Source organism: Poeciliopsis prolifica, unplaced genomic scaffold (genome assembly GCF_027474105.1).
Source record: "Poeciliopsis prolifica strain line A6 unplaced genomic scaffold, Auburn_PproV2 SCAFFOLD061, whole genome shotgun sequence".
Taxonomy (NCBI): Eukaryota; Metazoa; Chordata; class Actinopteri; order Cyprinodontiformes; family Poeciliidae; genus Poeciliopsis; species Poeciliopsis prolifica.
The window spans coordinates 1,845,568-1,863,473 of NW_026562436.1; the positions used below are offsets into that span (position 1 = coordinate 1,845,568).

At 41.1% G+C, this 17,906-nt stretch overlaps 2 protein-coding genes across 3 annotated transcripts in view; one reads left to right on the top strand and one right to left on the bottom strand.

The window, feature by feature from the left end:
• The first annotated feature begins 52 nt into the window (after positions 1 to 52).
• On the top strand, positions 53 to 7,123 carry LOC129379837 (dual specificity protein phosphatase 26). The gene is made up of 4 exons (XM_055060746.1): positions 53 to 580; positions 663 to 846; positions 1,575 to 1,786; positions 2,460 to 7,123. Exons 2-4 carry the CDS (start codon positions 668 to 670, stop codon positions 2,669 to 2,671), a joined length of 603 nt encoding a protein of 200 aa, XP_054916721.1. The 5' UTR covers positions 53 to 580; positions 663 to 667; the 3' UTR covers positions 2,672 to 7,123.
• Positions 7,124 to 7,856: 733 nt separating this feature from the next.
• zmiz2 (zinc finger, MIZ-type containing 2) overlaps positions 7,857 to 17,906 on the bottom strand; it is a 35,116-nt gene continuing 25,066 nt past the window's right edge. The window contains exons 12-20 of one of the 2 annotated variants that reach the window (XM_055060747.1): positions 16,642 to 16,773; positions 16,399 to 16,504; positions 14,175 to 14,332; positions 14,014 to 14,081; positions 13,863 to 13,931; positions 13,165 to 13,406; positions 12,952 to 13,073; positions 12,533 to 12,736; positions 7,857 to 11,135 (exon numbers count right to left, since the gene is read on the bottom strand). In XM_055060747.1, the coding sequence (XP_054916722.1) occupies positions 11,028 to 11,135; positions 12,533 to 12,736; positions 12,952 to 13,073; positions 13,165 to 13,406; positions 13,863 to 13,931; positions 14,014 to 14,081; positions 14,175 to 14,332; positions 16,399 to 16,504; positions 16,642 to 16,773 (1,209 nt within the window). In that variant the 3' untranslated portion in view covers positions 7,857 to 11,027. Of the gene's footprint in view, positions 11,136 to 12,532; positions 12,737 to 12,931; positions 13,074 to 13,164; positions 13,407 to 13,862; positions 13,932 to 14,013; positions 14,082 to 14,174; positions 14,333 to 16,398; positions 16,505 to 16,641; positions 16,774 to 17,906 lie in introns of those variants that run through there. The other variant, XM_055060749.1, reaches the window with a different exon arrangement.

The window sequence follows — 17,906 nt, forward strand, 5'->3', positions numbered from 1 at the left end:
TTTTCATTACTGAACTACTATCGAGGATCCTCAGATCTGATGTGATGGAAACATCCAGAACACCACAGGATTTCACAGCGGTACTATTTTTGAAGTTCTACCTTTCGGCCGGTAGATGGAGACAAACACCAACCGCCTGGGCCAGAAGGTCTCCGTCATACATGAGCAAAAATAACGGTACAAAATAACCTCCGCTGTTTTCGAAGAAACCACGGAAACCTCTTCACGCGGGGGAGACCGGGGACCCGTCCGCACCGCTTCAGTCAACATTACTTGTGTTTCATCGTGGCTGCGGAGCGGCGCTCGTGACGGCGACTTGTTGCGAGGACGGAGGCGCGGCGGCGCGCGGCGCAGACGCTGCTGGATGCTGAGGAGCGTCTGTATCACCAACCATCCTGCCTCCCACAGCAGCCACACGAGTCAACATGGCCGCGGAGCAGCTCGACCTGCTCATCCTCTGAGCAGCAGAGCAAAACAAAGGGAAACACGCGGCTCGTTTTATACACGCTCAGAAGGACGTTTTCATTTCCAGACATGGGCGGAAACGAGACGGAGAAAGTTTTCTGCTGCATATCCACAGGTATTGTCACCTTATTGAACGTGCTTGTGTTCGTGACGCTGAAAGCAGGTTAAAAGCAGCTCGCTTTCTTCCTTTTGCTCAGCATAAATGGCGTTCATGTCCCGCTTCTCTCGGTCTCGGAGCAGCTCCAGGTCTCCGAGCCGAAAGGAGTCAGAGCGGGACTCCCCGACTCTCACGGTGTCCGAGCTGGAGAGGCTGCTGTACACGGGCAAGACGGCCTGCAACCACGCGGACGAAGTGTGGCCCCGGCTCTACATCGGAGACCAGTGAGTGGGCTGGATCTCAGTAGAGCTGCTGCCAACTGCCAGAATGATGCATCAGACAGCAGAGGAGAGCAGAGGCTCCTGTTTACCCTCCAAACCTCTCCCCACACATAATAACACCACGTTGTCTTCAGAAGACTGACTGCAGAGCCACATGTGTGCATGTGCAAAGGATCTGACCAAAAACAACAACAACAAAATAAAATCAGCTGAGATATCACCAACACATTCATTCTGTTTTTTAGGTTTAGTTAGTCACTACCTGATGCAATGAAATATCTCCCATATATAGCTGGATTTCTGTCATTTTGGTATGGATTTACAATGATAGTGAATATGGATCAGGTGGTCACATGACTGGGTCTTAATATTTTGGATGATGCTGTTTGAGAAGGAGAGTGAGTGTCTCAGAGTAAGTTTTTTATGATAATCGTCGATTTTTAATGTCGTGGTCTTTAATTTGTTACTTTACATTTTCAAAGCATTGTACTAAAGTTATAAAGTGCATATTGGGAATTTCAGTGCTTGAAATAAAGAAGACTGCAATCCCACCCTTTACTCTCCCGAATGCGTTGATTAGAAACAAGTGAACAGAAAAACCAAATCAAACGTCCTCATTTCAAGTTTCTATCGAAGACACAGCAGCTTCAGGCTGCGTAACTCTGCAGCCTCTGTTAGGGAGAGCCGTACCTCAGGAACTGAAAATGCTGATACAACTCTCCTCTCCTCAGAAACATTGCCTCGGACCGCCGTGAGCTGGCCAGACTCGGTATCACACACATTCTGAACTGCGCGCAGAGCAAGTGGCGAGGCGGAGCCGAGTATTACGCGGGAATGAACATCACCTACCACGGGATCGAAGCTCACGACTCCCCGACCTTTGACATGAGCGTCAACTTCTATCCGGCCGCCGAGTTTATCCACAAAGCTCTCTCAAGTGGAGGTAAATCTGTAAATATGAAGGCATGCGTACAGATAGAAACCATTCATTAATGACTGATTTGCATTTTTATCAACACTAATTCATAGTATGCCTCGGCAACAGAATCATCCCAAACCACCTCATAATGAGACTGAGGCAGATTCCAAAGGACGAGTGACTCTAAAGCAACCAGAACTTATTGCTTGGTGTCAAAACACCAACTCTGCCATGACATCACTTCCACATCAAGATCTCTCCATGAGCTGTTTTTTGGTTTTTTTTTCGTCTGAAGCTAAATCGGATCAAACCTCTCGTTTCAGGTCAGTTAGAATGACCGAAGTTACTCCTGCTTGCTAAATGCCACAGCAATGAGAGAAAGAATATGTCAGAGATTGATTTATTGATGTGTTTGATATTAGAAGTTTACATATCTAATCTCCTCCAACTGAAACAAGAGAATTTTCGGTCTGATTTAACTTCAGACAGTGAGAAATAAAAGGTCCGTGAGTCAAAATCCTAATGAAGTGCATTGGAAGTTTTTTGTTGTGATGTGACAAAATGTGCAAAAGCCCTGAAGGTCCAATCCAGACGGTGTATTTTATGTAAAAAGTTGAAAAAAAAAAAAGAATCTCTTCCTTAGAATATCTCTAGGATGTTGGAAACATAACCATTTAACACCGGCACATGTGTGCAGGTAAGGTGCTGGTCCACTGCACGGTGGGAGTAAGTCGCTCAGCCACTCTGGTGCTGGCCTACCTGATGATCAGACAGAACCTGACGCTGGTGGAGGCCATCAGAACAGTCAAGGACCACCGAGGCGTCACCCCCAACCGAGGTTTCCTCCGCCAGCTCAATGGACTGGACGGCATCCTGAGAGAGAGCCGGAAGACGTCGCCGCAGAGCTGAAAACCCTCCCTCACACACACGCACACACACACAAGCCAAGGTAGCAGCCATACACACGAAACAGAGACAAATTCAGAGCAACACGTGACGTCCCGACGCTGGAGGCGCTGAGTGGCTAAAGGTGACTGAATGTCACTTTCCTGAACTACCGGTAATTTTCATTTCTTTTTATCTGTTCAGTCCTTTCACATGAACAAGGACCCATCAAGGTCACACCCTCCAGTGAAGGTCCAAGTTTCATCAGATTGATTAGTGGAGGCAATGACAGCCTCACACTGTCCTTTAAAGCATTCACGCATTCATTTAACAGGTCATATTTTTACTGAAGGAAAAATCAGGGAAACCCTCAGGGAAACAGCAGAGGGTGCCACTTTCAGGTCATGTGACTGGAGAATGCAACAACTGGTGCGTTTCCGTCCCTCAGACCAATTTGGGATTTAGGCGTATTGACATTTCAAAGATAAAAAGTCACAGATTTGATGGAAAATTGGTAAACGAGCATTGATAGAACGTCACTCTGTGGCATTTAGGTCGGAGAGGTTTTAAAAGCACAACTCAAGTCCCAAAAATAGACAAAAGTCAAACCCACACTGAAAACAAAGAAGTCGAGCCAGCAGAGTTTATTGTTCTGTAATTGCCTTTGTACAGGAAGTCTTGGTAAAATCCCAGCTGGTTTCTGAAGATACCAACATCTACTTCCTTTTTGGTTGACCCTCGACTTTAAACTTCTCACATTCCAGAGTACACAGGTGGCTTATACTTACTGACTTTACCAGTTTATTCCAGTTTACTCAATTCTAAATACCGACCTACTGAATCAATGGTTTCATACACGTTCATTTATGCCACGGCTTCTGCCGCTATGTTTTCATCTGTTGAGAAGCAGCAGCTAAATGCTGGGCGTGATGCATGCTGAAGCAAGAGGAGTGCTGCTAGGTGGTCTGCGGCGTGTTCGAATACTCACGGCCTGCAATCAAGTGTCAACGGGTCAACTGTTTGGCTTCTAAGGAATTATGGAAGAACCTTCAGGAAGTTGGAGCTGCAGAACAGAGAAGGCTTCCACACTCTTCCCAGAGGCATTTGGGAATGCCTCTTAGTAGAATTCCTGTTCTGATTCTTTATAATGTAAGCCTCAGGTATGGGTGGAAGGGATCAGAAGTCAGTCTAGAGCCCTTTGCATCAAGAAGAGTGGAAATGTTCTTGACTGTTTCTCCTGGCCGCAGGGTAGATTCTGAAGGTTCTCAAGGGATGACATATATCTTCTGTCTTCCCAGCCATGGAGAATTTCAGATTCTTCCAAGGCAACTGAAAAACATAGCTGGATGTGAGGACTTTCTGATTTAGCCTACATGATCATAGTAAGAAGTATCCTGTGCATTTAAGGCTGGAGATCAAAACTAGGGAGAGTGGAAGACACAACTCCAAATTGCACAGATGTGCCGCAATCTGAGCACAGGATGCAGGTTTCTGCCAGAGAAAGTTCCTGGTATCTATGTTCAGGTATCACCAGGTTCAGACTTGGGTCTGGTTCAGCTGCTGAGTCGTCGTAGCCACAATTTATGCCTTCACTTGGCGCTCTAGGACATTTACCATCTTTCCTGGAGACCTAATCAGTTCAACTCAAATGTAAGGCACATGACAACATGTTTGAGCAACGCCACCTTGCTCCACCATGCATCACTTCAACAAAAACGGGTTTGGAAGCAGTGCACTGCACCCGCTGCTTAACCCCTGAACTGTCATGACGGCACCAGTACCTTTATGGACCCACTGACTTGCAGGTAAGCATTTTGAGGATGACAGTTAAGGGTTTAAGCAGCTTTATTCTGTTACATAGAGTAACATTACAATGTTTTATGACCTTAAAAGAAGCAGAACACACCATTCTGATTTGATCTGTTGCTCTCCTTGCACTATGTTCCAGAACCATGTGAAGGCAAAGTTCCAGCTTTACATTCTTCTGCCCACATTGACAGGAAAAGTGACGTTCTGTTGATACCGATCTCCAATGATACAACCAGGCGGCTCTAAACCTATACACTCAATTTATAGGCATTGTTTTTTACTACTCAGATGATTCCGTTTAATAAGTGCCCTGGCCTGAGCTATTGAGTCGTGCAGCAGTTGTAATATGGATCTAAACCAGCAATGCTTTGTAGCCGTTAGGTGTTCAAAATAACGACATAGATTTTCCTCGGTGTAAATAGACTTTAGGTTTTGGTTTACTGCAGAATACTTTAACAGGCACGGCCTTTCATGTATGTCCTTTAGCGTTAGCATTGCGCCGAATTAAAAACTGTCCAGTCTAGTGTGTGTTTAAGTGTTGTACTGACTGGAAGGTCGCTTGGATTGCGTCACAAAATAATACCAGACATGTGCCACTGCAAAAGCTACTAACTGCCTGGCTGACAGGAAGTGTTAGGTGTTCAGAGCTCAGTCGTAACCAGGGCTCTCTGTGACTTGTGGGGCTTGTGCTTCCTAAAAACATTCTCAGTTCAAGCTGGCTTATTAAAAGTCCTCTTTAGTGTTGTTGTTAAATACCTCAACTATAGTGTTTCATATATGCTTACTGGAGTTTTTCTGTGCTGTTGAATCAGCGAGACAAAGTTTGGGTGAGAAGACAGACACTTTGTCTCATTGCAGAAAGTGTACATATTGGAAATGAACGTTTGGATTTGTAAACTCTAGAAAACACAATGCAAATCTCAGCTAATTTAGTAATATCACTTCATGGAGGCTGCCTCCCCAGAGAAGCTTATCCTGATCTCATTGGTCATCTGCAGTGGCATGGACAGACTCCGCCCACATTTCCATATTGATCTTTCCGTGTGAAATCACAGTCTTCAGAAAGCAGCTCGCATGGCCATGATGGACGTCCAAGCCACCTATGCGCTAATCAAACTCTTATCCAAAAACAGACAGCTGGTCGTCTACCATGGACCAGCCCTAACTTTTACTTTCAGGACACATTCATGTTTGGACAGAAGTCCAAATGTCTTCATGAAAATTCAAAATTCAAGGTTCCATTTTGACTCTTTCTTTGAGCAGTGGGAGCTTTTGAATTAAAAATATGAAGCAGCGGTTAACCCAAGACATGGAAATATATTTGAATGTTTCTGTTGTCCAAATTTCCGGATTCTCGTCTCAGTGGTCCACAATGCAAGAACATAATAGTCCCTGGAGACAATAACCACAATGCAGCTTTTGGTTGAGATTTGTAAAGAGACTAACAGAAGAAAGCTGCAGAGAAATCAGGAATCTGAAAAGGAGGGAATTTTTAAACCTTGCTATTTTTGACCAATAAATGCATTTGAAACTTGTGGATCAAGAATTGGTGTTTTCCTGAAACACAGGAAATTCTTTTTGTGGCATTATATTTAGTTTACATCAAAACTCGCTAAGTTAATAACATGTTGTTACTGTGATATGTTTTTTTTTTTTTTTTACTGTCCCCGAAATTAAAAATATCTGCAACAATTATATAGCAATAAAGCCTGGATCTCGAATGGAGCCCGATCCTTCCATAAGCCTTTTTATGTTGAAAATGTCAAGTTTCATATTCTTCTGAATCATCAGCTGCCACTGCTTTAAGGTTTAATATCACATTATGTCAAATCACTCGCATTATGAATATGCTTCATAAAACATCAGGCTGTCTCAGCTTGGAAAACAAGAGAGCTGAACCTGGACATTACACCAAGATCTACTAATAAGTGTTACTACGTTGCAGCTTACAGATCATGTCTTCATGCCTTCACCATGTTGTGGCCCAGTTGATCACAGTGAGCTCCAGTGTTTGTTTTTTTTCCAACATGTCTGAAGATTCCCTCTAACTGGGTGACAAAAGCGTATTAGCAGCTTCCTGGCATCTTTTGGTTTGTCTTTACTATGTGCTTGTTTTCTGATGCCTTCTGCATCATTTGTGTTTCAGTGTTGATGTTCGATCTAAGCAGACAGCATTACGAGGTTATTTAAGTGATAACATGTTTGTACAGCTTCGGTTAAACTTCATTTTGATGTTTCTCCTGCTCAGAGGAGCATATATGATGTCCTATTAGCAGCACTACCTGCTGATCTGAATAAGCTAAGCTACTAACAGAGATGGCAGTCAAAAAAACGATCGAGAACTCTCCTAAAAGAACACAGAGGACATTGTTTCCATTGTGACTTTCAGCTTTTCCTGCGATATGTTTTGTATTTGTGACTTTGTTGTGATGTGACATGTTCTTCCCGTTTATATCCTTGTGGCTCCCAGCAGCAGTCCTTCCATAGGAGGACTGGAATTCCAGTGAATTTATTTTCGTATCACTCTGTCCGATTCCCGCGAAAGGAGATGTTCATGCCTTAATCTGTGTTCTTCAACTTGGTCTTGTTATGGTGAGAAACCACAATTGTCAACTTTGTTTTGATAAATGCTGTAATCGGTCATAAATAAATAGAAAACTCCTTTGAGTTTTACCGTGTCTTTTGTATTTAATACCCCCCACAGTCGTCTTTGTGTTTAATACCTTCCCCCAAATCTTTCTCTGCCCATTTCCTGTCTTGTATAAGAAGCTCCTGAAGGGATACTGAAGGGAAAAAAATAGAAAATAAACGTTTCTCAGATACTGCCTGTTGCGCACGAGCATGTTAAAGTATCCACCAGATAATACATTGAGAAGGTTTATTTCATTTTTTCCCCCCTGAATGTCCCTTTATGCACACCATAGTTCTGTGCAAAAGTTCATCGAAACCTCAAATAAAATAAAAATGAATTCTAAAATGATTTGAAATCTAATCTAATCCAGTGTCGTTATTTCTAAAACAAAATATCTCATAGTTGAAGAGCCTGAAGAACTTCCATTAGCAGATATTACTGATTGTTGCTTTTTTTATATCATCTCCCTTCATCATTGCACTAATGAAGGCTTCATATGTATAAAACCATATAGGAATGGTTTTATACTGGACTCTAGGAAATGTTAGAGAAATCAGTCCTCTCCTCAGCAAATGTCTGAGCATCAGCCTCTGTTCCCTTTTGTTTGCCTGACAGATCTGACCCGTCCACCAGGTCACGTCTGTACTGCGCAATTAACAACGGCCACTCAGAGACTTTGTCAATATATTTAGTGACTTTACAGACAAAAAAACAACAACTGTGTATCGGCCAAAATCAGAATCTGCAGGTCAAGCTTGATAAAGATCAGCAGCAATCGGCCAGAACAACAGTTGCTTCTTCATTGCTTGCACAAAGCGCTGATTCAAAGAGGCGGCCGTGTTTCCTGATGATGATTTGATCAAGTGCTTCTCATCAGCAACACGTTTCATTTCCAGTTATTTGGGCCCAATAGGAACTTGGATTTTTTGACCATTTCAACAGCACCTTTGTTGAATTAATAATGAAAGGGTTCAGATTAAAACACTTCCATGGAGAAAGTCCAGTGAAGTGGATCCTGGTCACTAATGACAAGAAACGTTTTCAGTAAATATGAAAGATCAAACAGTTTTTGCCAAATAAAGTGACTTTTAATTTAGATTCAGAGGTGGGAGGGGAGGGGGAGACAAAGTAAATGTGGGTACAATGATGATTATGATTAAAAAATAAATAGAAAATAATGGCAATTACAATGTGCTACAAAATATGTGGAGTAGTTTACATATTTAAAAAAGCTTTTTTCTTCTTCTTCCTTTCTAGCAAATTTGCAGTTAAATAGTCCATCGTTTCCAAATATAATATCGCTGTTGCTCAAATTGGCAAAGAACATTTTTGCTGTAGTTACCTCGTTAAGGCAACGCTGAACCACAAAGGGTGCGGTTGCAAAACTGATCATAGAAAAAAAAAAAAAAAAACAAACAGTAAACTTCAGCTTTACAAAGTAGAATTAGGAACCAACTGTTGCATGTTTCACTGCCTGACCTAATGTCAGATGACTAGTTTCTGTCATACATGCATCATGTGCCTATGTGTGTATGACACTGATGGGTTGTTTTTACAACAGCTTTATAGTTTTCTAACATATAGAATGTATACAGTGCCAACAATGATCCATTATCCAACTAATGACAAAGTTACCATGATTAACAATTCTTTTGATACACACACGTTCTCAAATGAAAACAGCTGATTATACAGTACATAAACCCGCGTCTGGATGGGTTATACATGTGAAACCATTTAAAAACATACAATGGCAGAAAAGGCCATCGCGCACACAGCTCTGAAAGCCCCGACACAGGGAAGGAACGGCGGTGGTGCTGGTGTGGGGGGGATTTCACTTTTTCTTTTCCCACAATGCTGAAGCCCGTCGCAGACAGTGAACCTCAGAAAACTGATGCTGCAGTTGCACTAAGTGTCAGTTTTTTTTGGTTTTAGTTTTCTAGTAAATGACATAAAAAACAAAACCAACAGTGTTTAGTGGACTGGTTTCATACGTCCTATGATGGAAATTGAAGAATGCAGCTAAGGTGGTTGATGCTGACAGAAACCTTTTGTTTTTCAATTAAGGCTGATTTTGTCCCCCGACTTATTAAAATCTTCTCGCAATGCTAATGTCAGGCACACAACAAATCAGTAACCTTGATTTTGTAGCATCCTCCTAATATTTTTTCTCTAATCAAGGCCAAAAGAATTTCTGGAAAAATTTGAAAATTTCCAAAAGTCAAAAAATTAGTACTTTTGAAACTCAGAAGCTTTTTCTAGAAAATTTCAGAGTTTTTCTAGCAAATTTTCTACCTTGCAGGCTCAGAAATCTCCTTGTTTTTTTCTGAAACATATTCTGCGATTAATTTCGACATTTCTGACTTTTTTGGTGTAAATGTACTAATTTTTCTGCAAGTCAACGACTCGATGCAATGTGCTGGGTTTTCCTAGAAAACATTTGTAACTAATCTGAATAATAAACGGAGCTCACTGCACAGTGTGATAGGTCGGATCAATTTGAACAGATGTGTGGTTGAATTGTCAGAAAAATATATCTTTTAGTACTATAGTAGCCACTGTTGGCCAAAAGTGGCAACTGCACTTCAAGGCACTTTCTTGCTGCTTTTGCTTCTGACACCGATTCTAAATCTGATACACAGTCTGGACAACATGAGCTGCAACTTAACATGCAATGGAGCAGCAAATTAGATTCATAGAGTTTCGAAAAAAATTGTATTCAGAGTATAAAATGTATTGACTTAGATCTATTTAAACTGATTATATCAGGATTATACTGATTATATCTTTGTTGTGTTCAGGTTCTTACTCTCCTTCCTAATACTCAGAGAAATGAAGAAATAAATCATTTAAGGATTGACAAAGAGATGATGTTGGTTTTGATTTTTATGTCTTTGATGAAATAAAAATATTTTGAAATGCCACAAAAAAAACTAAAGATCTTCATACATACAGATGTGACGAGGTTTTTCCCAAATAGCCATTAAAGTTATCTTTAAAAATTGTTTTTTGACCACAATACTAACTTTGGGCTGTGAGAGGCATAAAAACCAAACAATAATAAAGTGAGGCTGATAAACGGATACATTTCAGTTATCTGTTGTTACAATACTGCTTGACCCTGTATGTGTGAGGACCTTTAATCATCATATACAAGAGACACCAGCTGTGTTTCCATTAACAAATGTGCGCAAAACTTTGTTTTTTGCCTTTGTGCTGTTTCCATTCAGTAAAAAGCGCAATTAAAATCACACCTCAATAAGTTTGTTCACACGATAACTCATTAAAAAACATGCCAACTTCTTTCTGTCGTCTTCTTCTTTGTGGTTTGCGCCACATGGTTGTTGACCCATGAGGCTGGTGTGATGCGGAAAAAGGGTTTTGCTCAGTAAACTGATATCAATATGACCGAAAACCAAACCGTCAAGGCACCAAAACTTTTGATCAAGAAATTAGTTATCAAAATTGGTGTTTATATTCAAAATGTCAAATTACATGGTCACTGGAAACACAACTAGTGTTTCAATACTGAGCAGATTTTCTTTGCAGTTCGGTTTCACTGATGTCTTCGACTTACAGATGAAAATCTGCTCCTTTCCACTAAATATTTCAAATGCGTATGGCAATATGCAACAGCTACAGTAGAGTTAATGTGAGCATCCTTCAGCTTCTATCTTCTTCCTCATACACCCCCCTCACCTTCCAGTCTGAGGCTTGTGCTTGTGTTTGAAATGCTGGCCTGTGGAGTCGGTGCCTGTTAGGCTCTTTTTTTTCTTCACTCACCATGTTCCTTCATGCACCTCCACACTGCACTGAAAGGACCTCAGAGTACAGTAGGACACTTAAAAGACAAGAGACGAACAAAAACACTGGTATGCACACACACGCTGAAGCGGGTGCAAACGGGGTCGGGCGGCCCTCTTCAGCTCAGTCCACATGTCAGTTGTTTTCGAACAGCGCCAGCAGGTCGTCGTTGCTGTTGTTCGGGAGGTCGGGGGGGCCCAGGTACGACAGCAGCTCGTCTGGGTTGGTCAGCTCGGGGAGAAGCTACAGGGCAGACAGAAACGGTGTGAGATGCTGAGGGTTCTGAACGTTGAGTACGACTATTTCTAGACAAAAGTTTTTGTGGTGTTTTCTCAGCTGCGTCGGAGTCTGTGTATTTTGAAAATCTACAACTACTTGTGATTTTCTCATCAGACGAGTCATGTGATCAACAACCGGATGTTGCTATTTTCAAAAAACACAAAGACAACAGGAAGTAGTTGAAGAATCCCAGCATGGCATGCTTTTTAATGACACCCCATCAACAAACTTACTCACAAGTGATTTTAATTGTGTTTCTCATTTAATGGAAACTGACAGAATTTCGACAAAGTTTTATACACATTTTCAATGGAAATTCAGCTGCTGAGATCACATGCACAAACATGTCATAACCTACTTGTACCTCTGAGCCTGAATCATTCAAATACCTCATGCTCAGATGGACAGAAATACGTTAATGTTGAAGTAAAATTTAAGGTCACATTGGGAATTTAACAGGAGGCATCACTCATCATTTTCAATAACCACAACTGCACAAACTGATTCCAGTCCATAATTACCAGCTGTCTCTCCAGGATGCCAGATATTGTCAAAAAGATTATTTCAGTTATTTAAATCAAAAAATGAAACATAACTGCTATGTGAATTCAGTGGTGAGCCACGCTAACCCTGAAGCGCTAATCATAAATATTAGTTAGTTAACAATAAAGCCGCAATATAAAGATGGCATTTTGTAGACGCTAATGCTAACATGCTAAGTACAACTTACGTCAATGATAAAACATGAACATAATCATAGTACATCAATGCACCAGAGTCAAATCTAGCATTCCACATGTACTTGTGCACTTGCAGCACAGGAAGTAATTCTTTGGAAATTATCTTTCACTAAGAGTTTGAGTTTTTATAGTTCTTGAGTATTGTTGACTGTATTGCTTCCAGTATTTCTAACTCTGTTGCTAAATTTTGGCAAATTGACCGCAGTAGGACCTCAATCAGAAAGCATGTAGGACAACAGTAGTTTAGATACTGCTTTGAAAAGAAGCTAAACATGCTAGCCATTTTCAAAGTTAGCGTTTCATAATGCAGTATATATAATATGAGTGTCCCTTTCTTATATGAAATGACTGGAATAAATGAGGTTTTCAATTGAGGTCTCTGGTTTGTTTGAGGTAAATAGAAATACTAAAATATGGTCTGTTGTACTTCGTTATTAATTAGCGGACAACATGAAAGATTCTGTAACTGCACAACAAACCTGGATCATCATCTTACCACCATGTTTCACAGGTCATCTCATCTGACCAAAGAACTGTTCTTCACAGTATTTTTCTTAAATGCCTTCCCAAACAAGCTATTCACTGTTTGTTTTTTCTTGTTCATGTCTGATTGTTACTCACATCCAGAGCGTGATCGGCCCCCTCCCCTCCAGGCCCTCCCAGATTGAAGGAGCCTTCGCCCTGCAGCCGTGAGTTCTGTGTGGCTGAGCTCCTCTGTGCTAACGGGCTGCTAGCCTCGCCAAGACTCTGGTTGTTATGGACCCCCGATACGTGCTGCTGGAGAATGCTGCCATGCGAGTGCTCCATTCCTCCAGAGTGGGCCGCCTGAAAGCAAATATAATATATATTTTTGCAATTAACTATACAATATATAGGTTTTCTCCTACAACTATGAATACTATATCTGAGGCATGTTTAAAGCAACTCCCAGGTTCATGTGAATGAAAGCAATTCTGTGTGTTTGATATTAGGGCTTTAAACAATGTGGTGTAGATATTGTTTTTGTAAAGAGCTGGGTACCTTTGGCTTCAATGTCTAACCTGCTCAGACTGGTAGGGGAGTGGGGGCGGCGGTCCGGAGGAGGCGTACTCTCCGAGTGTTGGGGTCCCAGGAGTGTTGGGGAAGTCTGTAAATCCTGTTTGTCCGGAGAATCCCTGGCTTCCTGCAAGAGAGAAACAAACCAGGCACGACTTCGGTTCAGCATGCCATATATCAGGGGTTTCCAAATATTTTATCACTGGGGCCAAAATTACCTGGCCGGCTGTAGTCAGGAGTGTTCCTGCCCCCTGCACTCAGACTCTGGTATGGGGACGAAGCGGGCCCCAGGGCCGCGATCATTTCCATCACATTCGGCAGGACCATGTGACTTGGACTGACTGTGCGGCAGCGCTTTAGGACCGGACCGTCAGGCTCCTCCTTTATGTGGAGGTCGGGTTTGATTGGCACAGGCCTCCAGCCGCACACCGGGTCGATGGTGATCTCCTCGTAATCAGAACTAAGAGAGGGGACACAGAACCGCTACATTAGTTTATAAAGCTCTTAACCAGTGGTGTATAAACAATTATTTGTGTAAAGGACCAAAATCACTAAGTTGAAAGGAACTGAGGGGCCAAAATAGCTTTCATCCAGGTTAAAAACACAAAACGATTATTGTGAAGTCTGTTTTTTACTCATCATGGTGTATTAGTCACTGCAGATAGGGAAAAACATGGCTACATTTTCTAGAAAAGAAACTCAAGTTTTCAACTTTTGAAACTCAGAAAATTCCAAGTTTTTTTCTAGTAAATTTCTGAGATTAATCTAAATATTTCTGTTATTTAACTTTTTTGTATCTACAATGGCCCAGGTAAGACATCGTATTGACATGCACCGCAATAAATTACCGGTGAACATGTAATATTCGTGGCGCATGTGGTTCACAATTATGTGTTATTTAGTTATTTTAACTTACTTCTGTATGTAGACCAGAATCCCCAGCATGTACTGGTCGACCTCCAGGCCTTCTAGCAAAGCCGTTTTACTGCAAACAAGAGGAGCAGCCAGTTGGTTAAGTTTCATGTCGGTAAAAGTGGCTTTGACAGGAAAGTTGCCTCTGCACGTACTTGCACACGGGACACCGCCACGTCCCTCTTTCACAGTTCAGTTGTAAATAAGACTCCAGGTCAAAACACTTGAAGAAAAAAAAAAAAAACACGGCCGCTGTGTGTTAAGTCGTGATTTGGAGTAGTCATGGTGTGTGATGCGGGATGGTGTGTGACCTCACCTGTATGTGCCTGCAGTCGTGGCCTCTGGCTGGCAGCTGGATTCGTCTGAATGTGATCGGACACTTGAGGGAGACTTTGATTGCCGTCTGCTCCACTCCGTCCTCTCCGTTTAGACCAGGCGTCCCGGGGATGGTGCCGCTACTGAAGTTTCGCTTTACTGGAACAAAAGCACAGCGGCGACGATATTTGACAACAATGCTCAGGAAACAGTCCAGCTGTGTGATCGCAGATAAACACAGAGATGCACCGGGACACCGGCTGCTGACCGGAATCACCCGGATGATTCCGGTCAGCAGCCGGAATCATTCGATTATCGACTGACCTTAACCAGCACTGATTAATCAATAATAATCAATGCTATCAGATGATAAACTCCACAACTTTTCTTTGCCTTCAAAAATGAGTAAATCCCCTTTGTACAGAGAATGCTTCCACATGTACAAACTGTTATAAATGTGGTTTGTGTAGAAAAAGTGTTTTGAGAAGAAGAAAAGCTCCATATAACTTCAATTGGTTTCCCTTCTCAGAAAGGAACATTTTGAATGCTTGTTCCTTCATATCTCTTTTGTTATTTTCAAAGAGAAATCTGAAGCTGCACAAATCAGTTTTGGCAGGTCAGATCGGAAATTGGCCAACAAGTTAGGATTGGTGCACCAAGTTGAAACAAAAATGGAGTCCCTGCCTCGAAACACCCATTTGACTTTATCTTTGCCTGACAAAAACTAAAAATACTTTTCTGAATGAAGAGCAACAGAAGATACACAGAGGAAAACAGTAGGAGTTTCTTTCTTGTTAGAAAATTGGCTAGTGAGGGATCACTCCAGGAAAGAAATGTTTAATTAGAGATTAGGTCTTCTAAATAAAAAACTATAAAAAAACTATAGGTTTAACAAAAAATAGTTAATAGTTAAAAAGAAATAGTTAAACAAACATAAAATACACTTAAAAATGCCATTAGAGCCCTCACTAAGACCCTTCACTGTTTTAAAGGTTTCATCTTCAACAGAAAAAATTGAATTTGTAATTTTTACAAGCCTGCCACTGACGTGTGAAATCAGACGAAAATATCATGGAGAAATGAAAATATTGTTGCAAAAACAAAACAAAAAAATTTATATTTATTTTTAGTTTTAATTATGCTTTTATAAACCTTGATATGCGAAGAATTTTTCTTCTTATGGTATTGTGTCACCATGGTTACGTGGGACAGATGGTCCCGGATGCTTGCGAGACATGAGCAGAGACAGCAAAAGCCTGCTCCTGTTTCCAGAGTTCCTCAACAACATCAGGTGGATTCTGTGGCGGCCCACCAGGGACCGGAAACGTCTCACTGGGACGACTGCAACTCCCATCAGGGAACAGTCCACAGCTGCTCCACTGGTGGCGTCCTCATTGTCCCACGCCGCTCCTCTTCTATGCTCACTGCAGTCAAACTGAAAAGCACGTCTGGTCTTCTCAGAATAGTTCAAACTCAGTCGGACCGGTCTGCTCTTTGGATCTTCCCCCAAAGCTTGCAAGAACTTTGATAAAAAGTGGTAACGAACCAACTAATGCAGCTGCTCAAGCTGTTTTAGTTTGATCTGCTCAACAATAAACAAGTTTTAGAAAATCTGTATATCATTAAAGGTCCAAAACATTGAAAGAGCTTACTAAAAGAAAAACAGATATTTCGAAAAATTTGTTATTTGTACTATTCTTGACTTGTGATCAGGGGCCACACAAAATCAACAAATGGCCCCAGGGCCACACCTTGGACACTTCTGAAATAATGTTTTTAAAATAACAAATGAAGGTTTGAACTTCTTCTTTGATGGAGTCATTTTAATTTTCACAAAACAACAACTCTAAAAGAACTAGTGAATTTTTTAAACTATTTTTTATACTTTGTAGGTAAAAAACTTTCCTTTGATCAATAAGCTCACATCATACAGACATTAAGTTTCTATAAACAAGCATCACAGATGAAAATTAATCCATCCACTTTATTGTAAAAATGTAGAGCGTCTCTTTATTCTTCAAATGTAAAAAGAAATAAAATGATGGGTTTTTTTTTAAATGAGAACAGATTTTTCGCAAGAGCTATTAATCAAAATGCATACGCAGTCTTTTTTCACTAAATCATGTAACATTTGTGGCTCTAAAGTTTTATTGAGCTGCTCTGAGGGCAAAATAGCTGTTTGGATTACAAAGATTGCAGACCAAACATAGTTCACATTTACTCACTCTTGGTAATGCAGTGCTCAGCTGGCAGCAACCTCTTCTTCATCAGGCCCTGCAGGACGGACCTGACCGACGGCCGGTGGACCAACTGCAGCACAAACAGGTGAGACTGTGGACAAAGACATAGGAAGGGACAAAAAGGCAGGAGGGGAGAAATTCAACGTGGGATTCTGCATCACTGTGATCCGTGTTGTATTTAGTGGAGCGTCGCTGCAGCGACCGGACAGGTGAGGCATCTGGACTTACGCAGCAGCATGCCGTCACGGTGATCTGCACAGTGTTGCGTCCCGGTTGACACACTTGCTTCAGGTACAGGGGCTTGTGGGACGTCTTGTTGTCCCCTCTCTCGATGGACAGAGGAGTTGCATTAACGCTGACCTGAGACAGAAAGTTCAGAAAAAACCATCAAGAATACAAATCTGGTGCCTTTTAAGCAGGTCCCCATGTAACTTTTACACTTATGATGGGATACAGATAACTGAGCTTTGAGTATTGACAGATATTGATAAAATATCAGCAGGAGTCATACACACTTTTATTGCTTATTTTGTAGTGTGGAATGTTAGAGCAGGCTTGATCAATTGATATTACTAAAACAGAGAACAATAGTCAACAACAACAAGTATGAGAACAAACTCATTTATTATTAACCAATGTGAATGCAGACTCAGGTAATTCAATACTCCTGTCTGGCTGATATTGAACCACTGTCCGATATCACTGATGCTTTTACATTCTCAAAACTGCTGAATCCTGTAATGTAAATGGCTCTGTGTCCATGTTTACATACCCAACGTTCAAAGTATCACAATCTCTGATGGCACGTTTCTTTTACTCCAACATCATTACTCTTCCACAAATTCACCTCCTTGGACACATCCATCCATCCAAATGTAAAAATACACCAATAACTTTTTTTTTTGCCACAAACTGAGCTTTACACAGTCTGACCTGCTCAAATGTTCAGCTCATGTAGAAATGAGAAAGAAAATCGGGCAGTTTCGTACTGAAACTAATGGCCAAAATAGAAAAAGTTGAATAAATGTATATCTTCAATATATATTCACAAAGGCACGAATTGAGACCATGAAAACACCATAAATTCCAGATTTTGAAAATCAATGTTAAAGACAAATCTCTAACAAGTGACATCATCTCTGCTTCTAATATAAAGCACCAGCTTGGCTACAAAAACCTGAACGCTGCTTATTATACTGCTCTATGTACTAAACATCTGAAAAAGTGCTGAAAGAGAAGAAAGAAAATGAAGTGACTTTATAGAAGGGGATATTCCATTGCCATGTTTATTAATCATATAACCATCACATAATTTTGTATTATCCAACCATCGATACTGTATTGATAGAAAATCAGCCATGAAACTAATCTCTACATGCTTATAGGAATTCTGGAATTTATATCCCACTATTGCATTACATGCAATCATATGCACTTTTCTGCAAAAATGGATTAAGAGACATTTTATGTTCATGCTGTTCATGTCACAACAA